This window comes from Anastrepha ludens, chromosome 3 (assembly GCF_028408465.1).
Source record: "Anastrepha ludens isolate Willacy chromosome 3, idAnaLude1.1, whole genome shotgun sequence".
Taxonomy (NCBI): domain Eukaryota; kingdom Metazoa; phylum Arthropoda; class Insecta; order Diptera; family Tephritidae; genus Anastrepha; species Anastrepha ludens.
The window spans coordinates 98,749,601-98,762,934 of record NC_071499.1 but is presented as its reverse complement, the minus strand read 5'-3'; the positions used below and the strand labels follow the sequence as shown (position 1 = coordinate 98,762,934).

Genomic DNA, 13,334 nt, shown 5'->3' with positions numbered 1-13,334 from the left:
AGAGATCAACTGATCTTTACAAAATAGCCATTTCAAGGATCGGCGAAGTATGGCCTGGGTCTAAACTCAAGGTAATTTCAAGGGATGGCATCCCCAGTTTACCAAGACCGAGGGCCTGGTTACCAACGGAGCCATCAGACCCTCAATGGGTCCTGAAATGCTTCGGGTATGTAATCCGGAGCTTCCTACATCGTCTTGGAAGGTCACAAAGCTGGACGATCCCAAGGGTGAGAACCGAAGTGCTACTTTCGTAGTCTGACTCGGTGGACGCACTGGCGCGATCTGACGGTGTGGTAAGCAATGGGGTTTCGTCCATAACATAGAGGGTCTAGAATAGGGACACGACGTTTAATTTAAGGGGTTATATATTATATTATACCTTGTGTTGGACTAAAAAATCGAAAGTTTGTATGGCATACCTTCTGCTCAAATATGAACGAGACGTTATCAATAAAACGGTCCGCGGATGACATATGGCAAAAATAAATTTTTTGTTTTTTGGTAGGACTGTTATAAGCTTACATGGCAAATTTCAGAGTGATATGTCACATAGAACACACTCGAGCTTGACTTGTTAACAGTAGCACAGAAAACAAACTATGTGACATATCACGCTGAAATTTGCCATGTAAGCTTGTAACAGTCCTACCAAAAAACAAAAAATTTATTTTTGCCATATGTCATCCGCGGACCATTTTATTGATAAAGTCTCGTTCATATTTGAGCAGAAGGTATTCTAAAAGTACATCATCTTAAACATATAAATTCAAAAAATTATATAAATCGGAGCACTAGAACGAAAGTTAAAGACCGTGGAAGCGCGCAAATTATCCATAAAGTGTACGCAAAACCTTAGACGCGATTGTCTCGAAGTGGTTTTTTTTTAATTACCGTCGCGGTGATCATTAGTTATCAAAAACTATTTCACCGATTTGCATAAACTTTTTTTTTTAATTATTAGAAGTTACAACCTCGTGAATCTGATCGGTTCACTTTTTATAAATATTTGCATAGTTCGCTGGAATTAATTTTTTTTTAATTTTTCAATCCCTCAAAAATGGTTTTTTTGGTGCAAAGCGGTTTTGCTTTTGACTCCGTTAATAACAGATTATGAGCTGGAAAGTTTTGGAAGAACATTCCTTCTCTGATCATAGAAATATCTCGTTTGAGGTTAACAAAAATCTACCGAAACCTAAGCCTGATAGAAATATCAGGAAAACAGACTGGGAAAAGTATATAGATTGTATCGGGGTTACCCTAGGAACATGTCTATCTGTTGTACCACAAAGCATAGAAGGACTAAGTGGTGGACGGTTGAACTAAGCAAGCTTCAAAAAAAAGCAGAAGCGCTTTTAATGAGGCAAAGAAAACACGTCTCGCAGAAGATTGGAAAGGCTATAAAGATGCTCTGAGAATCTATAAGAAGGAAATCAGAAATGCCCAAAGGCAATCTTCGAAATCCCTTTGCGAAGAGGTTGAGGTTGCAACTGAGACCTCCAGACTTCGTAAGATATTAGCGGGAAGTCCTCAAAATTAGGAACACTACAACCAGTAAGAGTCTTTAGCACTTTTACTGAATACTCACTTTCCAGGCTGCTCAGACATTACTGGGCACGACATGGAAGATACAGCACACTGTCGTGAAGTCAGAATAGACGCTATATCTGAGGACCGACTCTTAAGGGCGATTGAAAGTTTCACACCTTTTAAATCACCGGGTCCAAATGGTATTTATCCAGTGGAACTGCAGAAGGCCGCTGGATATCTATTACACTAGCTACTAGCAATTTCAGAGGTTGCTTTCTTTACGGTCATATACCTCGTAAGTAGAGATAAGTCAAAATTGCAATTACTGCAGCACTTCCTGATCTTGGGTTAAAACCGGGCTTGCTAGGCTTCATTGGCAAAATGCTAAATAGCAGAATTATTGAAGCGGATCTAGGGGAATCGGTGCTCAGGAGATTGGTAAGCAGAGGTACTCCGCAAGGTGGATACTGGAATCGGCGGGCTGTAAGATGATACCTTACGCCGATGATGTTGTTATTGCTGTCTCTGGTAAATTTGTATCTACATTAAGAGACCTAATACAAAATGCTCTAGATATACTTTCTAGGTGGGCAGAAAAGTGTGGTCTAGGAGTCAACCAAGGCAAAACACTACTCATATTGTGCACTAGGAAACACAGAATCCCTCAGCTAAGTCCAATTATGCTCAAGGGGGAAGCTTCTGTGATATCGGAAGAAACTAAGTACTTGGGACTAAACATAGATAGGAAATTGACTTGGAAGTCAAACATCTTAGAAAGAGTCAGGAAAGCGAACCGAGCTTTTTATGCCTGTAAGAGAGCTTTAGGTAAGACCTGGGGAATTAAACCTAAGGTTGCTCATTGACTTTATACTGCTGTCGTTAGACCCATTCTTCTATGTGCTATGCAGAAAAAAACCTTTTTAATTTTTTGAATAAGGTGCAGAGATCAACGGAATTAGCAATATGTGGCGTCATAAAAACCACTCCATCCATGGCTTTGGATATCATATTACATCTTGGCTTTGGATATCATATTACATCTCCGCTTTAAGGCCCAAAGCGAGCTCACAATGGAAGACTGTCACGCCTGGACATTTAACCATCTTAGACTCCTATACGGATATACCCAGTGATTGTGATTATCACCCTCCCATTCTCTGCTTCGAAGGGAATTTCCTAATGAAAATCGCTTCTTGACTGGAATGGCTTGAAGAAGATCCAACACTCAACACACCCGTTAAGATCTACACGGACGAATCTAAAATGGGCACCGGTGTAGGATCAGGGTTATATTGCGAAGACCTTTCTAACAGTGAATCCTTTAAACTACCGGATCACTGCAGTGTTTTTCAAGCGGAAATAAACGCTATTCATGAAGCCTTAAAATGGTTAGAGATAAACAGAATATCATCAACAGACATCTGCATTCTATCAGACAGCCAAGCTGCTCTGCGGGCCCTGGATGCATTCCAAATAACATCAAGGAGTGTCTTACGTGTTCGCCAATCTCTTAATGACATGACCAAACAATATCGTATCATCTTATGCTGGGTTCCAGTCCACAGAGTTAAACGAGAGAACTGTAGGACGGACCAACTTGCAAGAGAAGATACCTGTATGCCAAACATAAGTAATTTTATGGAGGTACCTCTCGCAAGTTGTAAGCTTCTTATTAAGAACGCACTAATCAGTTCTGCAAATCACAGATGGATAGCGTTAACACCTGTAAAATTACTAGGCAAACATGACTCAAGGCTAAATCTACCTATATCCAAGAGTATTCATAAAATGAGTAGACTTCGAATTGGGGCCTTAGTAGGGGCCCTCACAGGACATTGTCTCATAGCAAATCATGCAAGGAGATTAGGCGTTTACACGCATGATTTCTATCGTAGCTGCAGAAATGAGGAGGAGTGGGAAACAATAACACCTTTTTTGCACATGCCCAGCTCTAGCCAGAAGCAGGAACCGATATTTAAGATCCTACGTCTTAACGAATATAGATAATCTATACACTTTAGATATCAGCAACCTTTTACGCTTTGTCAAAAGCTCAGGATAGTTAAATATGGAGAGGGAAATGTAGTCCAGCCCCGCGGCTCACAAGGGACCCATTTCGTGGTCTAAGTGGCATAATTGTCTCTATGTGCGATGCGACTGCCAAACCTAACCAACCTACTCTTTAGACGAGTATATTGCTTCACATGATGGTGTAATTCATTCATGTCACTTTACAGTGATTACCTTGATCCATTGCTTGAACGGCACCTCTTACGAACCCGGAAGTCTTAAATCGCTTCCAAAGACGGCCCTGGCGGGTGATTGGCCAGTAGTTTAATGTACAGCTGAGCGAAAGACAAACAGGAAGACTTGAATGTGCTTGTCCCCAATTTCGCTGACAATTTCAAACTACTTTTCGCAAGTGCTCCGCCAACTGGTTGCGGAACAAGGGTGTTTCACGAATTTTCTTAATCCCAATCAAGCAGCACATCTATTTCAACACTGCGGACTTGAAGTTTCTTTCTTGGTGTGAATATAAGTCAATAGGCACTCCTCCGGTTCAGCACAAAAATCGCAGTAATAGTTTTGGCCTCTTGATTTTGTAGAGCGTACTCTTCTCGCCACTTACTGATCTACATTGCGCGCAATTTCGAACCCACTCGGCAACTGATTCTCTACAATTTACCCAGTAAAATCGTTAGCTAATAATTTCCAACGTTTTAGTGATACCCAGATGACCTCCGTTTCGGTGGCTCCTTCAACTCCGGTAGGCTCTTCAACTTCCCCCCAATGGATATTTTGCACTGGCTTTCTCAGAAGAGGTTCTCTTTCTTTTGTCAGTGCAAAATACACGGTGCCAGCAAACGTTTATGTCGGTTTTGAGTATGCGTTCCGTGTAGGAATCTCGTATATCTCTTATGAGTGCCTGACACTTCATCTTTTCCGAGAAGTCAGCTGGCATTTGTGATGCCTGCGATGAAATTCGCGACGAAATTTGTAATAGCAAAGATGTTTGCGACAGCATTAGTGATGTTACAGCCATAATCACATTCATGTCTACCCCTGATAATAATCCTGGATTCTTCTCTGGATCGAACCTTCTCTTCCATTTTCGTCGATGATTCCTCAGCTTCCAAATTCATCTACACTAACGTCGTCGGTCTAAACTATGTTCATAAATTTGGTTAAGAACCGCACTAAATCACTCTTCCTTTCTAAGAGCCAAGGATTTATTTAGGTGTTGCCAGTGTGTCGCTAGCCTATATTTTCAAGAGTTTTAACCATTTGTTTTTGTCGCATTATCACTCGCCTACCAACCGAAATTCGTGAAAATGGAAAAAAGTTTAAAACCATGAATTATCGGGGAGCGAAACCGTAACAAACAATATTGAATATGCGTTTCCACTTGCTCTTACTAACAAACAAAAAATTACTTAAATCAAAACACGAATGCTTAAACTTGTGGGTCTGCGCACGTACTTAGTGAACTGTGCCATACATAGTTCGGTGTACCCTTATAAAGGGTTTTTCAATAAGGGCGGGTAGATGTTGAAATGGAATAAAATGGCGTTTGCTGTGTGGCACGTAGCGCCGTCCTGCTGGAACCACATGTCGTCTAGGTCCATATGGTTCAATATGGGCCATAAGAATTTGGAAGGGCCACCACGTCTACCGAAAAATGGGCGCAATGCGCGCAACGTTTGCGTTAATGAACACTCATTTTAATAATAAAGTTTTATCATTTGAACGTGCTGTTCAATCGTGTAACTTGCCATGATGATTTGGCATAAACAAAAGATTTGACAGATGTCACCAAAACAAAATGGCTGCCCCAGGGCGCCAAAATCGACCCGCGCCAATTGAAAAACCCTTTATATGTACCTATTTGCTATGATATGCGCCGCTATGCGTTGGCCTCGAAATTTACATGTTATAAAGTAATTTACATATTATAATTATACATAGTTACATCTATTAGGTCAATGACCCATCTAATGCAGTTGAGAAAACATAATTTTCGTTTATCATGCAATTACCCTAATTAAAGAATGATAAGCGAAGAGAATGTTATCAGGTTATAAGAAGGGCGTCGCTGAGTGTAGCGGTCTATTATCACGACAGCTAGAGCCCTGCCAGTGCAGCTACTACATGGTGGGCCAAATAAGACCTACTAATGTTAAGCCCAAATAACTTTTTTATTTTTTGACATATAATATTTATTTTTCTCTTTTTGTAGGTTATAATTGAATTGTTGGAAATTTATTATGGACCCCTACAGTACAGCACAACGCGTTAAAATTATCGAGTTTTTCTATTCTTGTCAACGATCAGTTGTTTTAACGCAGCGTAAATATCGGCAACATTTTAATTTGATGTCGGTTGAAGCGCATTTCCATTTAAATGGTTATGTCAACAAACAAAACTGTAGATTGTGGGGCTCTGAAAATCCAAGGGCAACACACAAACATCAATTGCGCCTATCTAAATGTACTGTTTGGTGCGGCCACTAGAGTTATCGGTCCATATTTCTTCGAAAATGAGGATGAAACGCCGGAATCGATTTCAAGAGCTTCTTACAGGAGCTTCTTTGGCCACCTCGTTCGCCAGATTTGACTGCGCCCGACTTCTTTTTATGGGGATATTTAAAAGACAAAGTGTATCTTAATAAACCAGAGACTATTAGACAGCTGAAGCAAAATATTCGAGACGAAATACTGAGCCTTCAACCAGAAACATTATGTGGTATAATGCAAAACGTGTTAGAAAGAGCCAATCTTTGTATCGAGAAAAATGGTGAAAATTTGTCTGATTTAATATTTCATACATAATTTCCATAAAATATATTCAATGTATAAAAACAAATAAACAAAATAAATGATTATTGCAAAAGTTATTTGTGTTGAACATTAGTAGGTCTTATTTGGCCCACCCTGTATGTATGTATGAATGTGTGCAGATGATCCTGTTGAGTATGTAGTTACATATGTGCGAGTGTGCATATACTAACGGCTGCAATGTGTGCTTTGCGAACCGCTGATGATATTAGGTCCAGCGGAAACTCGGAAAAAGGACCAAAATGTCCTCCGACAAATTTATGAATAAAAAATTTCATTTATTGCTGATTCGCTTTGAGATCCCAAAAAACATCTTATGTTATAAAGTTATAAAATTCTGAATACGAATAAGTAAAAAAAATTGTTAAAAAGAGGGCTATAAGAAAGTTAAAAAAAAAGTGCGTTTATAAATTAAAGTTATAAAAAACGTTGTAGATAACATTATTATCTAGAGAAAAGCTCTTAATAAAATCTACATGTTCCTTACATTTCACGAGATAAACTAAACAAACGAATTAGTCCTTATTTTCAAAATGGAAGCCGCGGTACACCCCGGAGATGAATTTTATTTAAAAAAAAATTCACCCGATATGACAAGCACGGCTCGATGCTATGTATATGTACTCGTATACTTACAATTATATAGACATGTTGTAAAATTACCTTATAAAATCGGTTGGTTCGGAAAGTTTCGCTATATCTTTTAGTTTTTTGACATTATTAGTGGCACTTGCTACTGGTTCAGAAAATTCCTCTTTGTTTGGTAAAATATGCTTGCGAGTGTAAGGCGTCTGTGGATTTGTGACCTTCATAACCAAAAATATAGGACAATTATTAAGTTTTCATAAAATATAGTACTTAACACTTACAGAATGGGTGGTGGCGCTAATATCTGTAAAACAATTAAATGACGATTAAAATGTAGCCACTATTTGTGGTATAGTCATACCTGAACTGCTTAGTTTTCGATAATTAGGATTGCTTAATAAGATCCTTTCATCGAATTCTCCTACGCTAAGTACATACTGTTCATATGCACTGTTTAAAGATTTAACATTCCTTTCGAAGTTGCCATTCGAAATGACTTCTAAAAACGTATTTTCATTCCCATGTAGTGTCTGGAAGAAAATTTACATTCATTTAGCATATGTATGAAATTATCTTTATAGTGCGCGTAAGTTACATAGATTCGTAGAAATGTTAATAACTATATACAAGTACTATAAAAAGGTTACACATTACCCAGGTTCATTAGTTACGCTGGCGATAACGCATAACGCATAACTCAACACTACAATTTAACAGTTTTACAATTTTCTTAGTTTGTATTTGGTCTATCGTGTTGATTTTTGAAATATACATTTATCAGAAATTTGAAATATAAGTTTATCACTCTTGGATGACTGCATCCTACCTATTGTTCTTCATATTTCATGCTGGGAAAGCTTTTTTTAATCGCGCGTGATGCGTTTTTACTTAGAACAAATTTTGATTATTCGTATCACGACGCGCTTTTTGTTTTGTAAAATTTTCGAGAGAAAGCACTCATTTACTTGAATAACTTCAGTATAATCCCATTAATCGGTAATCGGTTTTTAATGCTTCTATTTAACTAGATGTTTTTGTATAAATACAAACTTGGACACCAACAGTTTACATTGTTTTTAGCTTAAAAATTCATGTCTTCTTTAAGAGCGCTCAAACTTAGAATTTAAATATAACGAATAGTTTACTTGATATTACCACAATATTTTTCTCATATATGTACATTCAATAGCATTGTGTGAAGCATAGTTTCCGGCAAATAACCACAGGGGCACAACTGATAAAACTCCCATGCATTTAAATTCAGCACTTCTCCTTGATTACAAAGCCATTTAACCAGAATGAGTCTTGAACGGCTACGAATACCATAAATTGGATGCCGAACAGAGAATGTTTAGGGATTTTGATATTTTTAAATATAAATACATTCTGTCAAAAAAGTACCGGGAATTGTTCAATAAAACGCAAAATAATTGTTTAATCATCAAAATTTATTCGCCTTCAAAATAGGCTCCATTCGAAACAATACACATATGCCAACGATTAGTCCAGTCATGAAAGAACCTTTTAAACGCGTTTGAAGAGATCTTCTTCAGCTCCTTCAGCGAATTCTCCTTAATGGCTTCTATCGACTTAAAACGGTGTCCGCGGAGTGGCAATTTAAGTTTTGGGAAAAGGAAAAAGTCACGGAGGGCTAAAGCCCGGTGAATACGTTGGTTTTTCGATGATATTTCTCGAGTTTTTGGTCAAAAAAGTCTTCACAATATGAGCCTTGTGAGACGGTGCGTTATCATGGTGCAAGATCCATGCGTTTTCCTTCCACAAATTGGGCCGTTCCTACGCACATTCTCTCTCAAACATCGCATAACTTCCAAATAATATTCTTTATTTACCGTAGAACCATTTGGAACGAATTTCGAGAGCACAATACCATGATAATCAAAGAAAACGAGTGGCATACTTTCACTTTTGACCGATTTTGACGTGGATTTTTTGGGATTTCGGCTCATGTGGATAGCGCCATTCAGGCGTCTGTTGACTGGTGTGCATGTCAAACTCATATACCCACGACTAATGACCTGTTATGATGCGCTGGATAAACGTTGGGTCCGAAATCACTTGCTCAAGCATGTCTTCAGCCACCTTCTTCCGATGAATTCAACTCTCTTGTAACGAGTCGAGCAGCCACGCGTCTCATGCCCAATTGATTCGTGAGACACGCTAAGGACACGAGCTACCTCCCTTAAACTTAAATATGGTTTTCCAGCACCATTTCTTTGACTTTGTGGACGTTTTCATCCGTTGAAGACGTTGATGGGCGACCAGATCGGGGCGATTCCTCCACGACTTCTCGTGCCTCTGCAAAAGCCTTATACCACTTAAACCCGTGTTTTTGATAAAGGCCATAGGCTTTCTGCAACATTTTCAATGAAGTGCGTTCAATCTTTAAGATCTTTGAGCATGTCGACCTATGAGATAGTGGCCTGTGATTAACTAACATAGAAATGTTTTTCCTTGACCGATTAAGTAGCGCCTTTGAGCGACTAGCGTTCCATTTTAGCCATGTCAGAAGTGTGTGTTGGCTTGGAGGAGGGGTCTGATAACGGTCACAGCCAGTGCGTGTTCTTCGAAGAAAGACCCCACCTGTGTCCTATTACCTTTTTGCATGAGAATAGAGCTACAGTAGCTTTCTTTACTCTTTTCTTTACATTCATGTTCCAATTTAGTTTCTATTCGAGAATTGTACCTAAATAAATATTGGACGCTATTTTCTATTTCTAACCTTCACTATTTAGTGTTGGCGTCGTAAATTGTGGAATTTTGTATTTTCTCGAAAAGGTAGTTTTTGTTTCCCTCTGCTCTTGATTAAGGGGCAGGCCGCACCAAGCGCCTTCTTGTAGCTACGGGTGAGTTTTTCTACTGTTTGATTGAGGCTAGTACTGGTATCAACACTTTGCATAGGCGCCTCGTCAAGTGATTTCATAAAAGTAGTTCTGTACAATACCCAATTGCCCTTCCTAATATTTCTACGAAATATCGGAACTGGTGGGGAGTCTAAGAGATTAAACTCAATATACCTATGATATTAAGAAGAGTGCATGAGTGCATTTAGGTTATATATATGATATATGAGTAAAGTGAGTTTTCATAAACACGTACGAAATTGAAGTGCTCCAGAAAAACACCAAAAAGACATCTTTAGCGAACGCCAAAAATTGTAAACTGGGTGAAAGTCGACGGGACCTGGGACCCTTCTGCGGACTCGTTGCTGACAATTCGAATTTTACATTTTTGGTAAAGTTATATTTATTTACATTTTTATTAGAAAAAACAAAAACTACAAAAGGATTTTGACTGAAAGCTTAAAGAGAAAATCACTCAAATTGATCATATCGGTAAACAAACAACATCAGCTGCTCTGTTCTGCCAAACTAGTAAGCAAAAGTAGAGTTGTCACATTCTTCAACACGAAAATTAACAAGCTACTGGCCGCTAGATGGCGCAACAAACGCCACCTCCAGGGGGAGGCAAACATTCTGAAACCCAAAAATTATTACTTAAATTACAAGAACTAGAAAAATTGTGCTTTTCTCTGCAAGAAGAAAATAAAGTTCTTAAAAGCGAATTGAATAGTATAAAAACTACAACTGAAAGGTCAACTACACCAATACTAACGGAAGTAGAATATCATACTGATGAAGAACAGCTTGAAAGAGAAACCAAATGGGTACACAATCTGTCCAAAAGAGCAAATAAAAAAAGAAAAATGGAATCATCCCCAGAAATCGATCCACCTACTCAAAAGGAGCAGGTTAAATTGCCAGAGCTACGACCACCGCCAATAATATTAACAAATCCAAAAATAAATCACCAACAACTTCAAAAAAAACTGAAAGATAACATAAATAGTGACTTTATAATTAAGCTGATTGGCAAAGATATATATAAAATCAATGTCCAGAATGGAAGCGATTACAGGAAAATTACAAAAATATTTACTGAGCTAATGTTCCCATGGCACTCATACGAAAACAAGCAAACAAGGCAGATAAGGGTAGTGGTTAAAGACCTACATCACACATGTCAACCTGAGGATATCATTGAAGATCTGCAAAGACAAGGTTTAAAGGCTACAAACGCATATAGAAAATTGAAATGGAAAACCAAAGAGCCCTTAAACATGTTTACCCTCTGTTTTGACCCAAATGAAGACATAAAAAAGGTCTATGAGATTAAAAACATACTCAACACAATCGTAAAAATTGAGCCATTAAAATTATCTAGCTTAATTCCCCAATGCAAGTCCTGCCAGGGTTTTATGCACACCAAGAACTATTGTTGCAAGCCTCCAAAATGTGTTAAGTGCGCTGGTAATCATTCAACTCTTGAATGCAAGAAACCAGACAAAGAACCACCAAAATGCTGCAACTGCGGGCAAAACCACCCAGCAAGCTACAGAGGATGTCATGTTGCCAAGGAGTTGCAAAAGCTCCGTAACAAAAGCGGAGCTAAACACAAAGAAGAAACTGGCAAAAAACCCCCAACAGCAATACGTCAAGCATTAGCTATGCCAAAACACTCTGTAGAACCAAGAACGACTAAGAAACCAACACTAATACCGGGTAAACAAACATATGCAGACGTAGCAGCCCAAAAGGAAAATACGACAGATAAAGATATATTGACACAAATTTTACTTAAAATTGAAAAGCAGTTAACCTTAAACCAGGATCTACTGAATCGCGTTGAAAAACTTGAGCAAATTATAAATGTCTAAAAACACAATAAGAAAAAGTTTAAAGATAATGGCATGGAACGCGAATGGAATCTTAAAGCACAAAAATGAACTTGAGCTTGTACTTAATCAAAAAAGAATTGATATTTGTTTAGTATCTGAAACTCATTTGACCACCCAAATGTACTCTACATTCAACGGATTTATAATGTATTGCTCAAATCATCCTCTAAACAACGCAAGAGGAGGTAGCGCAATTATTATTAAGAATTCGATTGAACATTTCGAAGAAGAAAAGATCAGCTCCACTGAGTTTCAAGCGACAACAGTTGGAATCAAGTTTTGCAATTACCAACTGTCGGTAACAGCAGTATATAGTCCGCCGAGACATAACATAAAGTCTACAGAATACACACAACTTTTAAATAAACATAAAGGAAGATTCGTTATGGGAGGCGATTTCAATGCAAAGCACATTAACTGGGGATCTCGCCTAACGACAACTAAAGGTCGCGAACTGTGGAAAGCGGCACAACAATGTGGTTGTGAAATATTCTCAACTGGCAATCCAACATACTGGCCAACAGACATTAATAAGACTCCAGATTTGATTGATTTTTTCCTAGTCAAACAACTACCATACAACATCATAACTCTAGAGGATGGTTTAGATCTTAATTCAGATCATTCACCTATATTCATGATTCTTGATGGTGAACCAAAAATCAATGAAAGTAACCTGCTCCTTTCAAATAAATATACAGATTGGCAATACTTCAAGACTAAACTAGACACATATGTAAACACGACAAATGAAATCGATAATGTTGACGAAATTGAGAAGGAAACAATAAAGCTGTCAGCACAGATACAAAAAGCTGCTTGGTTAAGTACACCTGTAAGAGTCCAAAAAATTAATCGCCAAAGATATCCTTCGAATATAATTGAACTCATAAAGGAAAAAAGAAAAATCAGAAAAAAGTGGCAGTCGATTAGGTCTCCATCACTTAAAACACAATTAAACAACCTCACCAAAACAGTGAAATATGCTATTCAAGAAAATAAAAACAGAACTTTAAATATAAAGCTACAAAACCTATCTGCAGATAAAACCTCTGATTACTCTCTATGGCGGACTACGGCACATATGAAAAGACCAATTCAACATAATCCCCCAATTAAACAGCCAAATAGCAACCAACCTTGGGCAAAAACCGATTCGGAAAAAGCTGAGTTATTTGCACAACACCTCCAAAAAATTTTTAAGCCATTTGAAACGATAAATTACACTTTGTTTCCCCATACTGTGCAAGAATCTGTTGAAATTACAAGTTTTACCACTGATGAGGTAGCAAATGAAATCTCCAAACTAAAACAAAAGAAAAGTCCAGGATTTGACTTAATCACAGCCGAAGTGCTAAAGAACTTATCTTACAAAGCGCTAATCAAACTCACTTTAATAATGAATGCATGCATTGAATTTAAATACATACCAATGCATTGGAAAATTTCTGAAATTAAAATGATCCCAAAGCCAGGGAAAAATCCCAACGAAGTCACATCTTACCGCCCAATAGCATTACTCCCAGCCATCGGAAAGCTATTTGAAAAACTATTTTCCAAACGATTAAAGGATATAATTTCTAATAAACAATTAATACCATCTCACCAATTTGGATTTCGAGAAAAAC

At 38.0% G+C, this 13,334-nt stretch overlaps 1 protein-coding gene across 2 annotated transcripts in view; it reads right to left on the bottom strand.

Annotated features, from left to right (window-relative positions):
- The window catches only part of LOC128858565 (retinoblastoma family protein), an 80,981-nt gene that overhangs the window by 46,929 nt on the left and 20,718 nt on the right, over nt 1-13,334 (bottom strand). For both annotated transcript variants that reach the window (XM_054094957.1, XM_054094958.1), the window contains exons 5-7: nt 7,312-7,480; nt 7,232-7,254; nt 7,026-7,168 (exon numbers count right to left, since the gene is read on the bottom strand). In XM_054094957.1, coding sequence (XP_053950932.1) covers nt 7,026-7,168; nt 7,232-7,254; nt 7,312-7,480 — 335 coding nt within the window. The remainder of the gene's footprint in view (nt 1-7,025; nt 7,169-7,231; nt 7,255-7,311; nt 7,481-13,334) is intronic.